General features: G+C 37.1%; 1 protein-coding gene across 3 annotated transcripts in view; it reads right to left on the reverse strand.

The window, feature by feature from the left end:
* Positions 1-299: 299 nt before the first annotated feature.
* cpeb4b (cytoplasmic polyadenylation element binding protein 4b) overlaps positions 300-15,602 on the reverse strand; it is a 49,000-nt gene continuing 33,697 nt past the window's right edge. The window contains exons 4-12 of one of the 3 annotated variants that reach the window (XM_089123922.1): positions 15,048-15,098; positions 14,026-14,049; positions 10,457-10,627; positions 10,234-10,323; positions 7,555-7,673; positions 7,317-7,431; positions 5,536-5,717; positions 3,489-3,721; positions 300-2,883 (exon numbers count right to left, since the gene is read on the reverse strand). In XM_089123922.1, the coding sequence (XP_088980048.1) occupies positions 3,494-3,721; positions 5,536-5,717; positions 7,317-7,431; positions 7,555-7,673; positions 10,234-10,323; positions 10,457-10,627; positions 14,026-14,049; positions 15,048-15,098 (980 nt within the window). In that variant the 3' untranslated portion in view covers positions 300-2,883; positions 3,489-3,493. Of the gene's footprint in view, positions 3,722-5,535; positions 5,718-7,316; positions 7,432-7,554; positions 7,674-10,233; positions 10,324-10,456; positions 10,628-14,025; positions 14,050-15,047; positions 15,099-15,602 lie in introns of all 3 variants that reach the window. The other 2 variants (XM_039687954.2, XM_039687955.2) reach the window with 2 other exon arrangements.

The raw sequence follows: 15,602 nt of genomic DNA on the forward strand, positions 1-15,602 counted from the left end.
CGAGTAAATCAGGTGTACTGTCCCTTTAAGACTCGTCAGTCAACCGCCCCTATCATGATTGGCTATTTCACAAATATTATCCATATAAAACCATCATTTTCAGACAAAGCGCTTACTTTGGGTTTGTGATGAGAATGCCGACTGCTTCCCCGCCGGTCAACATTACAATGCGCCGCGATTACAAAACGCTCCGAACAAACACATAATCGAACAAAAATCAATTCAGAGTAGAACGAATTGATGAACACAGAGAATATCTCGAGGAGGAGACGAGGCAAGAAACGCAAAAAAAGTCGGTGTCTTGTCACAGTTAAGTTTTATTCATTCAACATTTCACATTACAAATATTTAAAAATTATGCATATTGTTATAAATAGTTGGCTGCAAACAATTAAATAACATTAGATTTTTCTTTTTGTTTCACTAGCACTTACAGACCAACTCCTAGAATATGGACATTTTTGTATAACATAACTTAATTAGAAAGAAAAATACAAAAATAGGAACTTATAAAGTGAAATGACAATAAAAATTAAGGTGATATCTTAAGTAAAAAAAAAAATGCTATTAATAAATACGACAACCTTCCCATACACAGTTAAAAACTATTGAAATTTTGCCATTAAGTAACATCGTTAACAGACAGATATTTAAATATTTATTTTCCTTCAGAAAATGTGAACCATATATTGTGGAGCACAATATAGCAATTAGTAAAAACTAGACACTTTAACATATTAAAAGCTTCACCTCAAAAATATAACAAAAATCTGATCAAAATTATAAAAATTAATTATACATTCCAATTAAAAATATACCAATAAACAGCTAAATACATTGTTGACCTAATAATTACAATGCAATCAATCACAGTAGCTTGAAATAAACAAAATAAGCAAATGAGCACAAAACCTTTAATGTTTTAAAAATAACTTCAATTATTTATATTAGTACAAATAGTTTCCATTTCTTTTCTTTTTTACAAACACCAGCATGAAAAGGATTACAATAACAGTAGAAAATGACTGTGAAAAACATATTAACATCTTCTTTAAATGTCGGCAATTAAAAATGGCATTAAAGAATTACATTGCAAAGAGTCTTTATCTGGAAAAAGTTCAAAAAAAGTATTGCACATAACAACTCCAAGTTAACTTGCAACATTTACCACATTCAAGTCTTAAGTTCCCCTTCCTCCAAACGGTGTAATATTTACTTCCAACAGACGGTGGGGATCAAGTCTTTTCACCAGCGTACTATAGAAGATGCGTTCGTCCTGCGCTGCGAATTCATCGTTTTAGTGTGTGTGTGTGTGTGCGTCGTATCGAGACTATATCGTGGGGGGGGAGGTGTGGGGTGGCCTTAAACGAAAGCTTTGGGAACATCTGGTGCACAACCACAACAATTAATTCAATAGCTACGTTGTTTCGTTTTTTTTTTCTTCTTCTTCTTCTCGTCATGCATTGCTAAGGATTACAATAGGAACTAGTTGGCAGTTCAAGAATATATATTTTCAACTGTTAAAATACCTAGACATCAAACATCCATCCGGATTAGCATTCTCCTTATATTACTATAGTTTATATTCCAGCTATGGAGCCGTTTTTGCGCGACACGAACACGAACGACGACGTGTTGTTCCTCACCATGCTGAATTTCCCAAATGCCGTTAAAATCTAGCGTACAAGAAGCAATGCACTTCACCCCTCTCCTCGGCAGATTTGTCGCGTCAACACAAGTGCGTGCTTTAGTTGTAAAGATTCCTCAGCACTGAAATGTATAAAAAGCATAATTGAAAATAATATATATTAAATTTCGTTTAACTCTTAAAATCAAAATTTCCATATATGCACATCTCTCAGTAACAAAAGTACAAAAGCTACCTTTCACAATGTGAAAAATTGAGGTATTGCAAAAAGGAGATTTTTTTTTTTTTCCATTCGTGAAAAATGTGCCTAAAATGACTGTTGGAAAAAAAAAACCTATTTAGAAAAGTAGTGCATAATAAATGTTTATATGTGCATGACAAAATAATTTAGCTAGAAAACACTGTACCAAAAAATCAGCAGGCCATGTATAAAATAATCATCTTTTCTTTTTCTTTTTTTGTTTTGTTGCCATCGTACTTCAAAAAAACAACAAAAAAAAAGCGTTAAACTTCGAAAATCGAGCGACGGCGCTGAACGGGTCTGTCGGGCCGACGCGAGGATCCACTTCTGCGCTCTCGGTCGTTTTCAACTTCTCACTAGTGTTACTAGGACTTTAACTTTTCAAGGCCAATCTTTGGTTTGCTGGAGCCCATACGACTGGGTTGGGGGCCAAAAAAATTAAAAGAAAGGAAACGTCCGTGGTTTTTGCAAGCCGTCTTTGGTTCCCTAATGTCGGAAAGTAAAAGCTGGGAATGCAGAGATGAATGGACTACCTTCAGTTATGCTTTACACTCAGGCTGAGCGGATCGGTCTTCCTCTCTTCCGCTGCGCTTGTACGTACACCTCTTCTCGGGGCTTCTGGGGGGGGAAAGGCTTACGAGACACATATTGTGAGTTAAAGAACGAGTACGAAAGGCTCGCCGCTGAAAGCCCGAGAGAACGACGCCGACGAAATCAAGGCCCTTGCAGGCGGACTACTGCAACTTTAACAACATACATTCCCCACTAGGATTGCTGGATCTCCAATTCAAATCAGGAAGTGACAGAGCAGGTTCTCTCAATGTGCCGTTTGCTGATGTCATTTCCTTTTCTGTGGTCCTGGGGGGCGGGGGCGGGGGGGGGGGAAGTGTGAGACCAGCTTTGATTTTTCTCTCTATATATTCGACTTAAACTAGCAGCTAAGCTTGAGGTATTAGTTTTCTTGCACGTCACAATGGAGATCGAATCCAGACAGCTGTTGGTGTTGTCATCAGGAAACATTAAAGATTAGCATGGTCTTAAAGTATATATATATATAAAAAAAAAGAATAAAAAGAAACAGAGCGTTTGAGAGAATTCGCTGAATTCGGCTGTTTTCAAATCCCAAGCTTTGGTTGACAACTCAGATCTTAGACCACACACGTATATCTGCACTCTGGCTGGCGAGGAAACAAGTGCACTCTTCAACGCACCTTTGCCTTTTCCGTTCGATTAAAGTAGGACGTAATACTTCCAATCGCAATGTGAACAAAAAGCCAATTCTAAAAGTCATGCAGATACTTACTGACAAATTAGACTAATACTCAATATATTCACATCTCTGTGCACTCGAAAATGAAATAGAATGGAGTTATAAAAAAATAGAGAGATGGATTAGACATTTTTCTTTTTCTTCCTGAATCTTTTTTTCGGATACACATCCGTTTTTTGTTTTTTTTGTTTAAATATATTAAATGACAAATTAAAATCATATTTTTTTTTAAGTTAAACTAAAAAGGAACCAGCAACAGAAAAGTGCATTTATTTCGATGATGATTCTGCGACTCCTCTCTCTCTCGCTCTCTCTCTCTCTCTCTTTACCGGCTTCAGTTCCAGCGGAAGGAGATGTGGCGCGGCCGGTCTCCTCCTTCCTTCACCAGGGGCTTGTGAAACTCGCGGCCGGCGCGCGAGTGGATGGCCGCCCAGCAGTATTCACAGTAATACTGGAGACAGGTGACGTTAGCGCAGAAGAACGGAGCGAACTTCCCTCCGCAGCGAGTCCCCTGACACTCATCACACAGCTGGTCATCCAAGACGTATGGCTTCACTTCCACCTGGGGGCGAGACACATCAGCACACGGTTACACACACAGGTGTGCCAGCACATCAAATGTATAGGTTTATTCAAATATTAGCTTTTTTCGGTTGATAATAAAGGGGATTTTCCATTCAAGTAGTTTTTAATCCTGATTATTCTTAAAGGAGTAGTCATCCAAGATGTCCATGTCATTCTTTCTTCAGTCGAAAAGAAATGAAGGTTTTTGATGAAAACATTCCAGGATTCTTCTCCATATAATGGACTTCAATGGGAACCAAACGGTTCAAGGTCCAAAAGAGAGTGTCAGTGTCAACTGCAAACTGTTCAAAGGGCTTTAAACGATTCCAGACGATGAATAAGGGTCTTATCTAGTGAAACGATCGCTCATTTAATAAATAAATAACAAAGTTTAAGTTTTATAAGCTCTAATGGTCGCCTTGCTCTGTTCTGTGATGCGCGTTTGTGACTCTCCTGTTCGAACTCGTTCATCAAAATGAACAAAACTTTTTTCGAGTCATGACTCGAAGGGTCCTAGATAAGACCCTTATTCATCGTCTGGTGTCGTTTGAAGCTGCAATGAAACTCTCTTTTGGACCTTGAACCGTTTGGTTCCTATTGAAGTGCATTATATGGAGAAAAATCCTGGAATGTTTTCATCAAAAACCTTAATTTCTTTTCGACTGAAGAAAGAAAGACGTGGACATCTTGGATGACATGGAGGTGAGTAAATTATCAGCAAAAGTTTTTTTTTAAAAAGTGAACTACTCCTTTAATATTAACTGTCACGACAGCAAATGTTTTTGAATTATTAAAAATAATGAAAGCACTTTTTACACTATGTTTTACTTTTTATGTACTGTGCATGCTGGCATTCTTTAATGTGTATTGCTCATTTAATCCGTCCTGCAATTGATTATTGATTGATATTGATTTTATTTTGTTTTGTGATAAATGGTAAAAAGAAATAGTACAATACCACAAATTATAAATACCAACATCTGAAATTAAAACGAAGACCTTTAAAAAAAACCTTTGTTGCTTGAAATACAAAAAAAAAAAAAAAAATGAAGCTTACTTTGTTTCAGTTTGCTTCTTTTCTTTAGTTTAACGTAATGTATTTAAATAACTAAAACAAAAATACAAATTAATACATCTATAGAGACATAAAAATCATGTAAAAATTACACAACAAAAAACACATACTATAATAGTATCTCAATGATATCAAAATAACACTGACCTCAAATGCAAAACTGGTCAACTGTAATGAGATTTAAGGGAAACCACTGACATGAATAATTTTTTTAATGCACCTTAAAATATAATTTCTCTTTTGTGTCTTGAAATATGCCATTTATTCAGGTTTCATGGAATTTTATCATCGATAAGTATATCCTGAACATTTCAGTCTGGTTTAAAATATCCATTTCACGATTTTTAACGATTCTCATTTTAAAGAATCAAATCGATTCGTTTCGATCCGAAACAATTGTCATTAAAAATGTATTATTATAACATTATTATTTCAAAAAAAACTAGCAAATAGCCTACAAATCAGTAATATTACAGTGATGTACACACTGGCGTTCCCTGTATAGTTTTCAGCATTAGTTTTGTGTTGAGCAATTTTGCCATAAACGAAAACCTTGCGAATCAAAATCGAATCGTGAAATTTGTGTCAAAGCCCAGCCATAAAAGAAACGCAACTAAAACCCGTTCATCAGCCAAAACTATCTAGAATGTCTAGAGTGTATGTGAGGCTCGTCGGATCAATGCCATGTCACGGAAGGGGAGTGTGCATGTGTGTGTTTTGTGGATGTCAGCACTGACCCGTTTATCAATTTCCCCATGCTGCAGTTGTACGAAGCGAGCACTGATAGCAGCGATGTAGCTCTGCTGATTAGAGAAGGCCACCCGCCCCGCTCCCTTCGGGTACTTCAGCTCCGGGTCTGTGTCGATGCCGGCGTAACACACGCCACCGTACAGCCTGTCCATGATCATCGCCAGCTCCACTGTCAGCAACACAACACACTCCATGGTTAATGCTCAAAACAATACAACACACATACTCCAATGAAATGACAACTCCCCATTTGGGGAAGCTACTTTAAAAGTGTAGCCTGCCATGTTACTTTGACATTTATTTACATGTATGCATTTGGCAGACGCTTTTATCTAAAGCGACTTGCATTACATTTCAAGGTACACATTTACGTTCTTATCAGTTCTTGCTTTCCTTGGGAATTGAACCCTGGCCTTGGTGTTGCAAGCGCAAATGCTCTTCTGTTTGCGCTCCAGAAATGCTATACATGCTATTACCAAGAAGTTAAAAGGGATAGTTCACTTTGAAATTAATTTTTGGTATGTTTTAGCTTACCTCAAGGGCATCCAAGATGTTGGTGTCTTTGTTTCCGCTGTAGTTTCAAATTTGATATTTTTAGGTCAAACCGTTCTTGTCTGTGAGTTATAATGCAGGTCTATGGTCACCACCTCAAAGAGCATGCACAGAGAAGTCCAAATTAAACATGATTTAATGACTCGTAAATGTAAGTACACATTGATGGCCTAAGACACGAAACGAGCAGTTTGTGTGAGAAAACGAACAGTATTTATATCGTTTTTACCTACGTGGCTGTGATTACAAGAGGTAAAAACGATATAAATACTGTTCGTTTTCTCACACAAACCGCTCGTTTCGTGTCTTAGTCCATCAATGTGTACTTACATTTACGAGTCATTAAATCATGTTTAATTTGGACTTCTCTGTGCATGCTCTTTGAGGTGGTGACCATAGACCTCCATTATATGACTGATAGACAAGAACGGTTTGACCTAAAAATATCAAAATTGAAACTACTGTGGAAACAAAGACACCTACATCTTGGATGCCCTTGAGGTAAGCTAAAACATACCAAAAATAAATTTCAAGGTGAACTATCACTTTAAGAGAGAGTTTAGCTAGACTACAACTGTTCTTTTGAACGTCAAACAAATATGGTTTACACAAAAATATTAAGTAGCACAACTGTTTTCACTATTGTAATAATTAGAAATGTTTCTTGAGCAGCAACCCATCATATTAGACTGATTTCTGAAGGATCATGTGACACTGAAGATTGGAGTAATGATGCTGAAAATTAAAGGTTACATTTACAAACAGTTATTTTAAATTTGAATAATATTACACAAATGATACTTTATACCTTTTCATTTCAATAATAATTTTCCCTGTATAACGTTCCCCGCTGTGTCGTTTGCTTACAATCAGTAGTTTGATTAGTAAAATGAAGCATTTCTATACATTTCTAACTATTAATATCCTAATAAAGAACATAAAAGAGATCTTGTAAACCACCTTCTGTGATACAGGTGCATTTGTGATTACCAATTTTTTACAGCAATATTTACAGATATACCTCGTATTAAAAAAAACAAAAAAACACACATTTTCAACGATAAATAATGTTGAGGGAGCCACTAAAATAGTCACTGAATTGAATTCTAGAGGAGCTGGATTGGTTCATCCAGGCCCAAATTAAATCAAACAAGTGATTATGTATTTGACGTCACACAGAAACGACTGATTTCTGAAAGAGGACAAAGCCTCGTACCGGCACGAAGTGGACGTGGCACTCCACCCACAAATATGGTCTTCCTGGGGTCGAGAGGCTGGGATCCATCCATCACAAAGTCGCTGTCGTTGAGATTCCACGGGCGAATCTGGACCTGTTACGAAACAAGAATTCATCTTACGAGTTCAAATCCATTTAAGAGGACAAATAAGGGCAGTATAATCAAAAAGTGCAGTTGTTCAGGGCAAAATAATTGCAAACTGCACTTCATCCTTACAGGTTTGTCTTTAATGGTGGGGCTGGAAACACACAGGTAGAGTTTTCCGTCCTCCTCGATGCAGGCATCAATAAGGGCTTGAACTGAGCTCTCGTCTTGAAACAAGAGGAATGCGTAACCTTTGGGAAACACATTTTAGAGTTAAAAACTAAATGTGACATTAAAAGAATATGATACCAAAACAACACTATCGGTAGCGCAACAATCTAAATTGTGACAACTCGTGTCATAAGACATCTTTGAAACACACATTATTATCATTTTAATGTGAGATATCGGTCCTTGTATTGAAAGTCCATTACACCAAAATGAAATGAATCAAGCCGTTTAATCCAAGTCTTCTGAAGAGACGGGATTGATTTATATGCTTAATTCATATATTCACTGTCCATCATATTAAGTGATTGTGTCTCTTCAAAACACTTCACTGCTCAAATGAATATGGATTGCATTTACAAGTGGACTGGACGTTTAATGCAGGGAAAGAAGCCTCGCAGGCTTCCTTAAATAAGGTCTGGGAAAAAAAATACATGAGATGAAATTGATTCTTAAATCCCACAAATTGATCTTTCAGTCTATGGTGTTTTCAGTTGATGAATAAAATAAGCTTCGAATCGCGCCTCCCATCCAATAAATCGTAATAAGCTTTGTTCTTTGTTAATTCAGTTATGAAACAAAGCTTTATATTTCAAATTCAGTCAATTTCATTACAAAATTCAAACAATAAATACAGGTTTGGCGCTCTTTAATGTTACGGATCGCTGTAGCGTCTCAGTTCAAGAGAAATGGCACGTGAGCGATCATCTCTTCTGCTTTATAACTAGTTACAGCACGAAATAATCATGAATGAACATTAGAAGTATGTTGAAATATTAGTAGCTTGTAAACAATATCAATATTAGCTTGTAAACAATATCAAGTAACGTCACATTTACCTCGGAGAAGCCATTCACCTTAGAGAGGCGCATTTTGATAAATACATGCACTATATTGCATATTCGTTGTACTTAAACTTCTTTGATATTAAATGTGTGTTTGACTAAATCATTCATGTTTTTATGACATGAACCATTTAAAGGAACACTCCAACTTTTCACTCTATCCCTCAGAGTTTGATAAGTCCATACATACCTTTTTCATCTCGCACCCACCGCTAGCCTAGCTTAGCACAAAGACTGGATGTGAATGGCTACAGCTAGCACACTAGTCCCAATAAGAGACAAAATAAAGCAAAAATTTTCCTATTTACATGTTGTGATTTGTATAGTCCCAGTGTGTACAAATAGCAGAAGGCGAAGCACTGCTACGGTGCGTCTCAGGTGATGCGGTAATCACTCCGCCCAAGTAGCAGTGCTTCACCTTTTGAGAATATAGTTCCCAATATTTATATGGTTAAAAGATGGCTGTGTCTCATATGACCTTGTGATTTGTACCCTCTGTGACTATACAAATCACAACATGTAAATAGGAAAATGTTTGCGTTATTTTGTCACTCATTAGGATTAGTATGCTAGCTGTAACCATTTACATCCAGTCTTTGTGCTAAGCTAGGCTAGTGATGGGTGCGTCAGATAGAGTTACAGCACGCACAGAGATGAAAAAGGTATGTATGGACTCATCTAACTCTGGGGGATACAGTGAATAAGCTAAAGTCCAAAAAAGTCGGCATGTTCCTTTATATTTTTAAATATATATATATAAAACGAGTAGAAACAATAGTCATTAAAACTATTATTATTATAAAAAATGCTTGCGTGTAATTTAAATACTTCATATAATAGTGATGTACTGACTGGGGTTCCCTGTATAGTTCCCCGTATTAGTTGAGAGATTTTTATTTTGTCCTTGATGAAATTTGCCATCTAATTGATCAATATCGGATCGAATTTGAATCAAATCACAAGCTTATGAATCAAAATTGAATCGTGAAGTTTGTCTCAATGCCCAGCTCTATTAAAAATCTCTTTACTTCTGTTTCTGTCCTTTTTTGAGTGAGCTATCCTTTTATGAAGTGATCAATCCAGCAGAAACTAAAACATTGGTTACTGTTAAAGGAGTAGTTCACTTCAAAAAAAAAAAACTTTAATAATTTTTAATTTACTCACCCCCATGTCATCTAAGATGTCCATGTCTTTCTTTCTTCAGTCGAAAAGAAATTAAGGTTTGTGATGAAAACATTCCAGCATTTTTCTCTATATAATGGAATTTGGTTCATTCAACGAACGACATGAACGAGTTGACTCGGGAAAAGATTCATTTTGATGAACGAGTTCGAACAGAAAAGTCACAAAGGCGCATCACAGAACAGAGCAAGGCGAGCATTTGAGCTTATAAAACTTAAACTTTTTATTTATTTATTAAATGAGCGATCGTTTCGCTTGATAAGACCCTTATTCATCGTCTGGAATCGTTTAAAGCCCTTTGAACAGTTTGCAGTTTGCACTGAAACTGTCTTTTGGACCTTGAACCATAGAAAGTCCATTATATGGAGAAAAATCCTGGAATGTTTTCATCAAAAACCTTAATTTCTTTTCGACTAAAGAAAGAATGACATGGACATCTTGGATGACATGGGGGTGAGTAAATTATCAGCAAGGTTTTTTTTAGAAGTGAACTACTCCTTTAATGACTGTTTCTCGAAATGGTCCGATCTCCCCCAGTGCCAAACTCTCAGCTCACCTTTCGGGGGGAAGTACGACTTGCTCTCTGCTTTGTGAGGCCAGTCCACAAACAGGTGCCCAAAGCGGCGAAAACTAGCAGTTATCTCATCTGGAACAGATAACATAGCAGATAAGAGCAAGCAACTTTCGTAGAAAGAGTCCCAAAGCTAACAAAGAACCTTGAAACCTGTTTTTGTTTTCGTAAGCATGAGAGTAGAGGTCACCCAAAACACGTGCGATACCTTCGTCGATGTCAGGGGGGAGGCCACCCACGAAGACCTTGCGAGAATAGCGCTCGACCCGCTCTCCGTTCTGGTGAGGGAAGCAGTGTGGGGAACCCAGGCCAGGCAGGCTCTGATCCGCTCGCTCCTCGTCCGGGAAACCATCCTCCATCGGGAACAGGGATGAGTGTCCTGAAGAGAGAGAGAGAGAGAGAGAGCAGGGACTATCATCTGTGTTACAATAGCTGTGCACCACATGGGGGGATTATTCTGAGCCCAAGAAACACATAATTGCATCAACTTGGTCGTGTAATTTTGAAAAGCGTAGGGATTTCTGAATTATGGCTACTGTGTATCCTGTAATCAGACCAATTATAGCCCACAGTTTCAGTCCAATGGCCATTTTCTACACAGAGAGTTGTGTTAAAAGGAAGGATGTGTGTGTGTGTGTGTGTGTGTGTGTGTGCACTAGCGTTCAAATGTTTGGAGTTGGTAAGATTTGTTCTTCTTATTTTCCAAAAAAAAAAAAAAAACTGTAAAAACAGTGATATTGTGAAACATTGCTACAAGTTAAAGTTACTTCTCTATTTTCATATGACATTTTTAATGAAATGTATTCCTGGCATTACTCCAGTCTTCAGTGTCATAATTTTGTGTAAAAATCATTCAATATTATTCAATGTTGAAAAGATGGGGTTTTTTTTTTAGGATACTTTGATGAATAGAAAGTCCAAAAGAACAGCACTTATTTGAAAAAGCGATCTTTTATAGCATTATAAATGTCTTTACAGACTAATTCTAATTTAATGAATCCTTGCTACATAGAAGTATCTTACTGACCCCAAAGTTTGAACAGAATTCAATTAAATCAGATTCACATTTCAAGTTAAATGTACTATATTAGTTAGGAAGGAACTGAAAACAAATGTATCTTTGAAATATTCGTGCAATATTTCAAAGATACATGTACTCTGCATTGTAGAAATTCATTTCTACAATTAAAAGAATGTGTGAATGGGCAGCGCATGTTCATGTACTAAAGCTTCAGGGTCATCCCGTGTCAAGTCAACCATATTTCAGAAACTTCCCCAGCTAAAATGATAGATTTTGATGATATTTCTTCATAAGAAAGACAAACATAAATAGTAATCAAAGCCAAAATGTTCAATGTCACGAATGTATATCGACTGAGTAATCCAATATTTTGCAGAGGAGGGGGTGGTCAAAATGAGTTTTGACCTGAGACTTGGATCTGAATTTCAGCGGGGTAAGAACGACTTTATAAAGTTGGCAGCAACATTATTTTATTTTTTACACAGAGATTGGCATGTCTTGTCGATAATTGAAATCTGTTGACTTTAACAATCTTTACTGCATTATATGCCAATGGTGTCCTTTCAAAACTAGCTTGCATGCCTGTAACTCAAAAAGCTTTAAAGATATCTTAAAAGAGTAGTTCACTTTAAAAAAAAAACTTTTTACTCACCCCCATGTCATCCAAGATGTCCATGTCTTTCTTTCTTCAGTTGAAAAGAAATTAAGGTTTTTGATGAAAACATTCCAGCATTTTCTCCATATAATGGACTTCAGTGGTAACCAAACGGTTCAAAAAGACAGTTTCAGTGCAAACTGTTGAAAGGGCTTTAAACGATTCCAGACGATGAATAAGGTCTTATCAAGCGAAACGATCCGACATTTAAAAACAAAATGTTCTGTGATGCACGTTCATGATTCTCCTGTTCTAAACTCGTTCATGAAAATGAATGAATCTCTTTTCAAGTCATTTGGTTGATTCAATGAACAAAATGAACGAATTCACTTGGAAAAACATTCGTTCATTTTGATGAACGAGTTCGAACAGGAGAGTCACACAGAGAGCAAGGCAGGCATTTGAGCTTATAAAACTTAAACTTTGTTATTTATTTATTAAATGAGCGATCTTTTCGCTTGATAAGACCCTTATTCATCGTCTGGAATCGTTTAAAGCCCTTTGAACAGTTTGTAGTTTTCACTGAAACTGTCTTTTGGACCTTGAACCGTTTGGTTTCCACTGAAGTCCATTATATGGAGAAAAATCCTGGAATGTTTTAATCAAAAACCTTAATTTATTTTCGACTGAAGAAAGAAAGACAAGAACATCTTTTTAAATGTCCTATTGGGTTCAATCGCAGAGATATGGAAATCTTAAAGGGTTAGTTCACCCAAAAATGAAAATTCTGTCAGTATTTACTCACCCTCATGTTGTTCCAACCCCGTAAGACCTTCGTTCATCTTCGGAACACAAATTAAGATATTTAAGATATTAAGATCGCTCCTGCATACAGTCCATAGGCTTCTTGAGGGACTGGCTCTTGCTGTCCCCGAAAAGTCATTAAAGACATCGTTAAAATAGTCCAAGTGACTACAGGGGCTCAATCTTAAGTTTATCAAACGACGAGAACACTTTTGTGCGCAAAAAAACAACAAAAATAACGACTTTATTTCAACTATTCACTTCCTTCTCCATGAGCCTGTAGTCAGTTAACGTAGTGTGATTGCGTAGAGCTACGTCACACGTAGGCTCACTATTGGCCGACGCTGGTCATGTGTGTGTGATGCGTGTGACGTACAATAACAGAAGCTTACGCTATTAAACTAGTAACCTGACTCGCGCAGGGGGAGAAATAAACGAATAGTTGAAATAAAGTCGTTATTTTTGTTGTTTTTTTTGCGCACAAAAGTGTTCTCGTCGTTTGATAAACTTAAGATTGAGCCCCTGTAGTCACTTGGACTATTTTAACGATGTCTTTAATGACTTTTCGAGGACAGCAAGAGCCAGTACCTCAAGAAGCCTATGGACTGTATGCAGGAGCGATCTTAATATCTTAAATATCTTAATTTGTGTTCCGAAGATGAACGAAGGTCTTACGGGGTTGGAACAACATGAGGGTGAGTAAATACTGACAGAATTTTCATTTTTGGCTGAACTAACCCTTTAATGCTGTTCCACATTTTCAGTGGTCAGAAAACAAACGTGTGTCACTCTGCATACAGCTGATAAAGAGACATTTCTAAACTACAAATAACGTTGAAACTAGAAATGTATCTTGTTTTTATTTCTATCAACACAATTGCATAGAATCTGCCTGTCTAAGTGCCATAAAGAAATGATCTTTCCGCCGGGGACGCCTGGTTGATGGACACAGACAGGGCGTTCAGTAACAGGCCGAGAGCTTTAGTCCACTAGTTCAAGCCACTCCAGCAGATTTCCTCCTGACATGACACAACACAGCCTGAGCTGCTTTACAAGACTTATGTAAGGGACTTAGTCACAACTGTGGCCTGGATGGGTGTGTGTGTGGGGGGGGGGGGGGGGGGGGGGGTGTACAAACCACAGAAAAGCCACAATCAAATTTACTCTTCACCAAACAAAAGTAGAAAAGAGGCACACAATCGATACACAAATGGAAATGAAGGTTGCAAGTGTTCATGCAAACAATAAGAGATGCCCCAAACATTTCATGCAGATGCTGGATTATTCCACCGATAATTATGGTAATTTGAAAGTCTTAATCATTTTTGCTCATTTGGATTCGTTAAAAGTTCTTTACCTCGTCGCCTCCCATAATTCCGTGCTGCATGTAAGATAAAATGACCACATGTGAAGTAACACATCCCCAATGAAAAGGTGAACTTTCTGACTGAACAATAAAAATGAACAGTGGAACTACGATACCAAACCTGACTGAATCAATTTCGTGTTTTAAACTAATGTGTTGAAAAGTATGTGCCAGTTTAGATCCGTTAGCCGACTCTCGTTTGGATGAATATGATCAAAATCCTGCAAAAACTACAGTTTACACAGTTTGCTGGCCAAGTGCTCAAACACCGTTAACAAGACTCAAACTAAACCGTCCGGATAACCGGTAACCACTGAGTATTGGCACGTTTATTAGCATTTCTTACCGTAGGAAGTTTACTCACGGTTCAAACAATCCACAAATGTTGATAAAATATTATATATATAATTGTAAAGATATATTGCAGATACTGCCATTTATTGCTACTTAATATATAATATAGGTGCATATAAATGTAATACTTAAATAATATAATACTTCAGTTTCATTAAGAGAAAAAAATTGGTCAAAACATGTATTTTCATGTGCAATACATATCACATCAGCATTTTACATTTTGCATTAAACAATTGAAATTCACTTAGGAACAACAGCCAAGTAGCCTAGTGGAAATGATGGTGTCTCGTATTTAAAAAAAATAATGTTCGTACATCCAAAAAAACAAGCTTGATTGAGATTTTTGCGCAAGATAATACACACTTATATGATGATATACATCCTTCATTTAGGTGAAACTTGCAAACTATTAATATTTGCATTACCTCATGTCTCAAATACATTCAAATGAAATGCTAAAGCTAAAATGGCAAGTCCTATCAGCAAATCAAATGTCCACTGAGCTAGTTAGACAAAGTGCTCCAAACTAAACCTATTTTAGTACTTCCTTGACAGAAACATGCAGACTATTTTAACATCAGCTTGTTGGGTCTGTCGAGCCCATCCTTCAGCTTGAGCCACACACACACACTAAACCAATATAAAATATTACATACCATTTATGGGCAAGGGGCTGTCTCCTCCGGGATGGGTGAATCCGAGGCGACCTTCGAGAGAGGAGGGGGTAGATCAGACGTGTGTTTGAAATGACACACAGCACGTTTGTAACAAATCTCTAGTTTCACACTTGAATGTACATTATTGGTGACTTGATTAAGATGGCTGTCAGAAGCAAAAACAAGTTAGATGTCACCTAAACAAAGTTCCCCTTACGGTTGATCCAACCACACAATTGGACTTTAAAGGGATAGTTCACATTGAAATTAATTGTTGGCATGTTTTATCTTACCTCAAGGGCATCCAAGATGTAGGTGTCTTTGTTTCCGCAGTAGTTTCAATTTTGATATTTTTAGGTCAAACCGTTCTTGTCTGTCAGTCATATAATGCAGGTCTATGGTCACCACCTCAAAGAGCATGCACAGAGAAGTCCAGATTTAACATGATTTAATGACTCGTAAATGTAAGTACACATTGATGGCCTAAGACACGAAACGAGCGGTTTGTGTGAGGAGAAAACGAACAGTATTAAAATAGTTTTTACCTCTTGTAAC

Source organism: Pimephales promelas, chromosome 19 (genome assembly GCF_988280905.1).
Source record: "Pimephales promelas chromosome 19, fPimPro1.hap1.1, whole genome shotgun sequence".
NCBI lineage: Eukaryota > Metazoa > Chordata > Actinopteri > Cypriniformes > Leuciscidae > Pimephales > Pimephales promelas.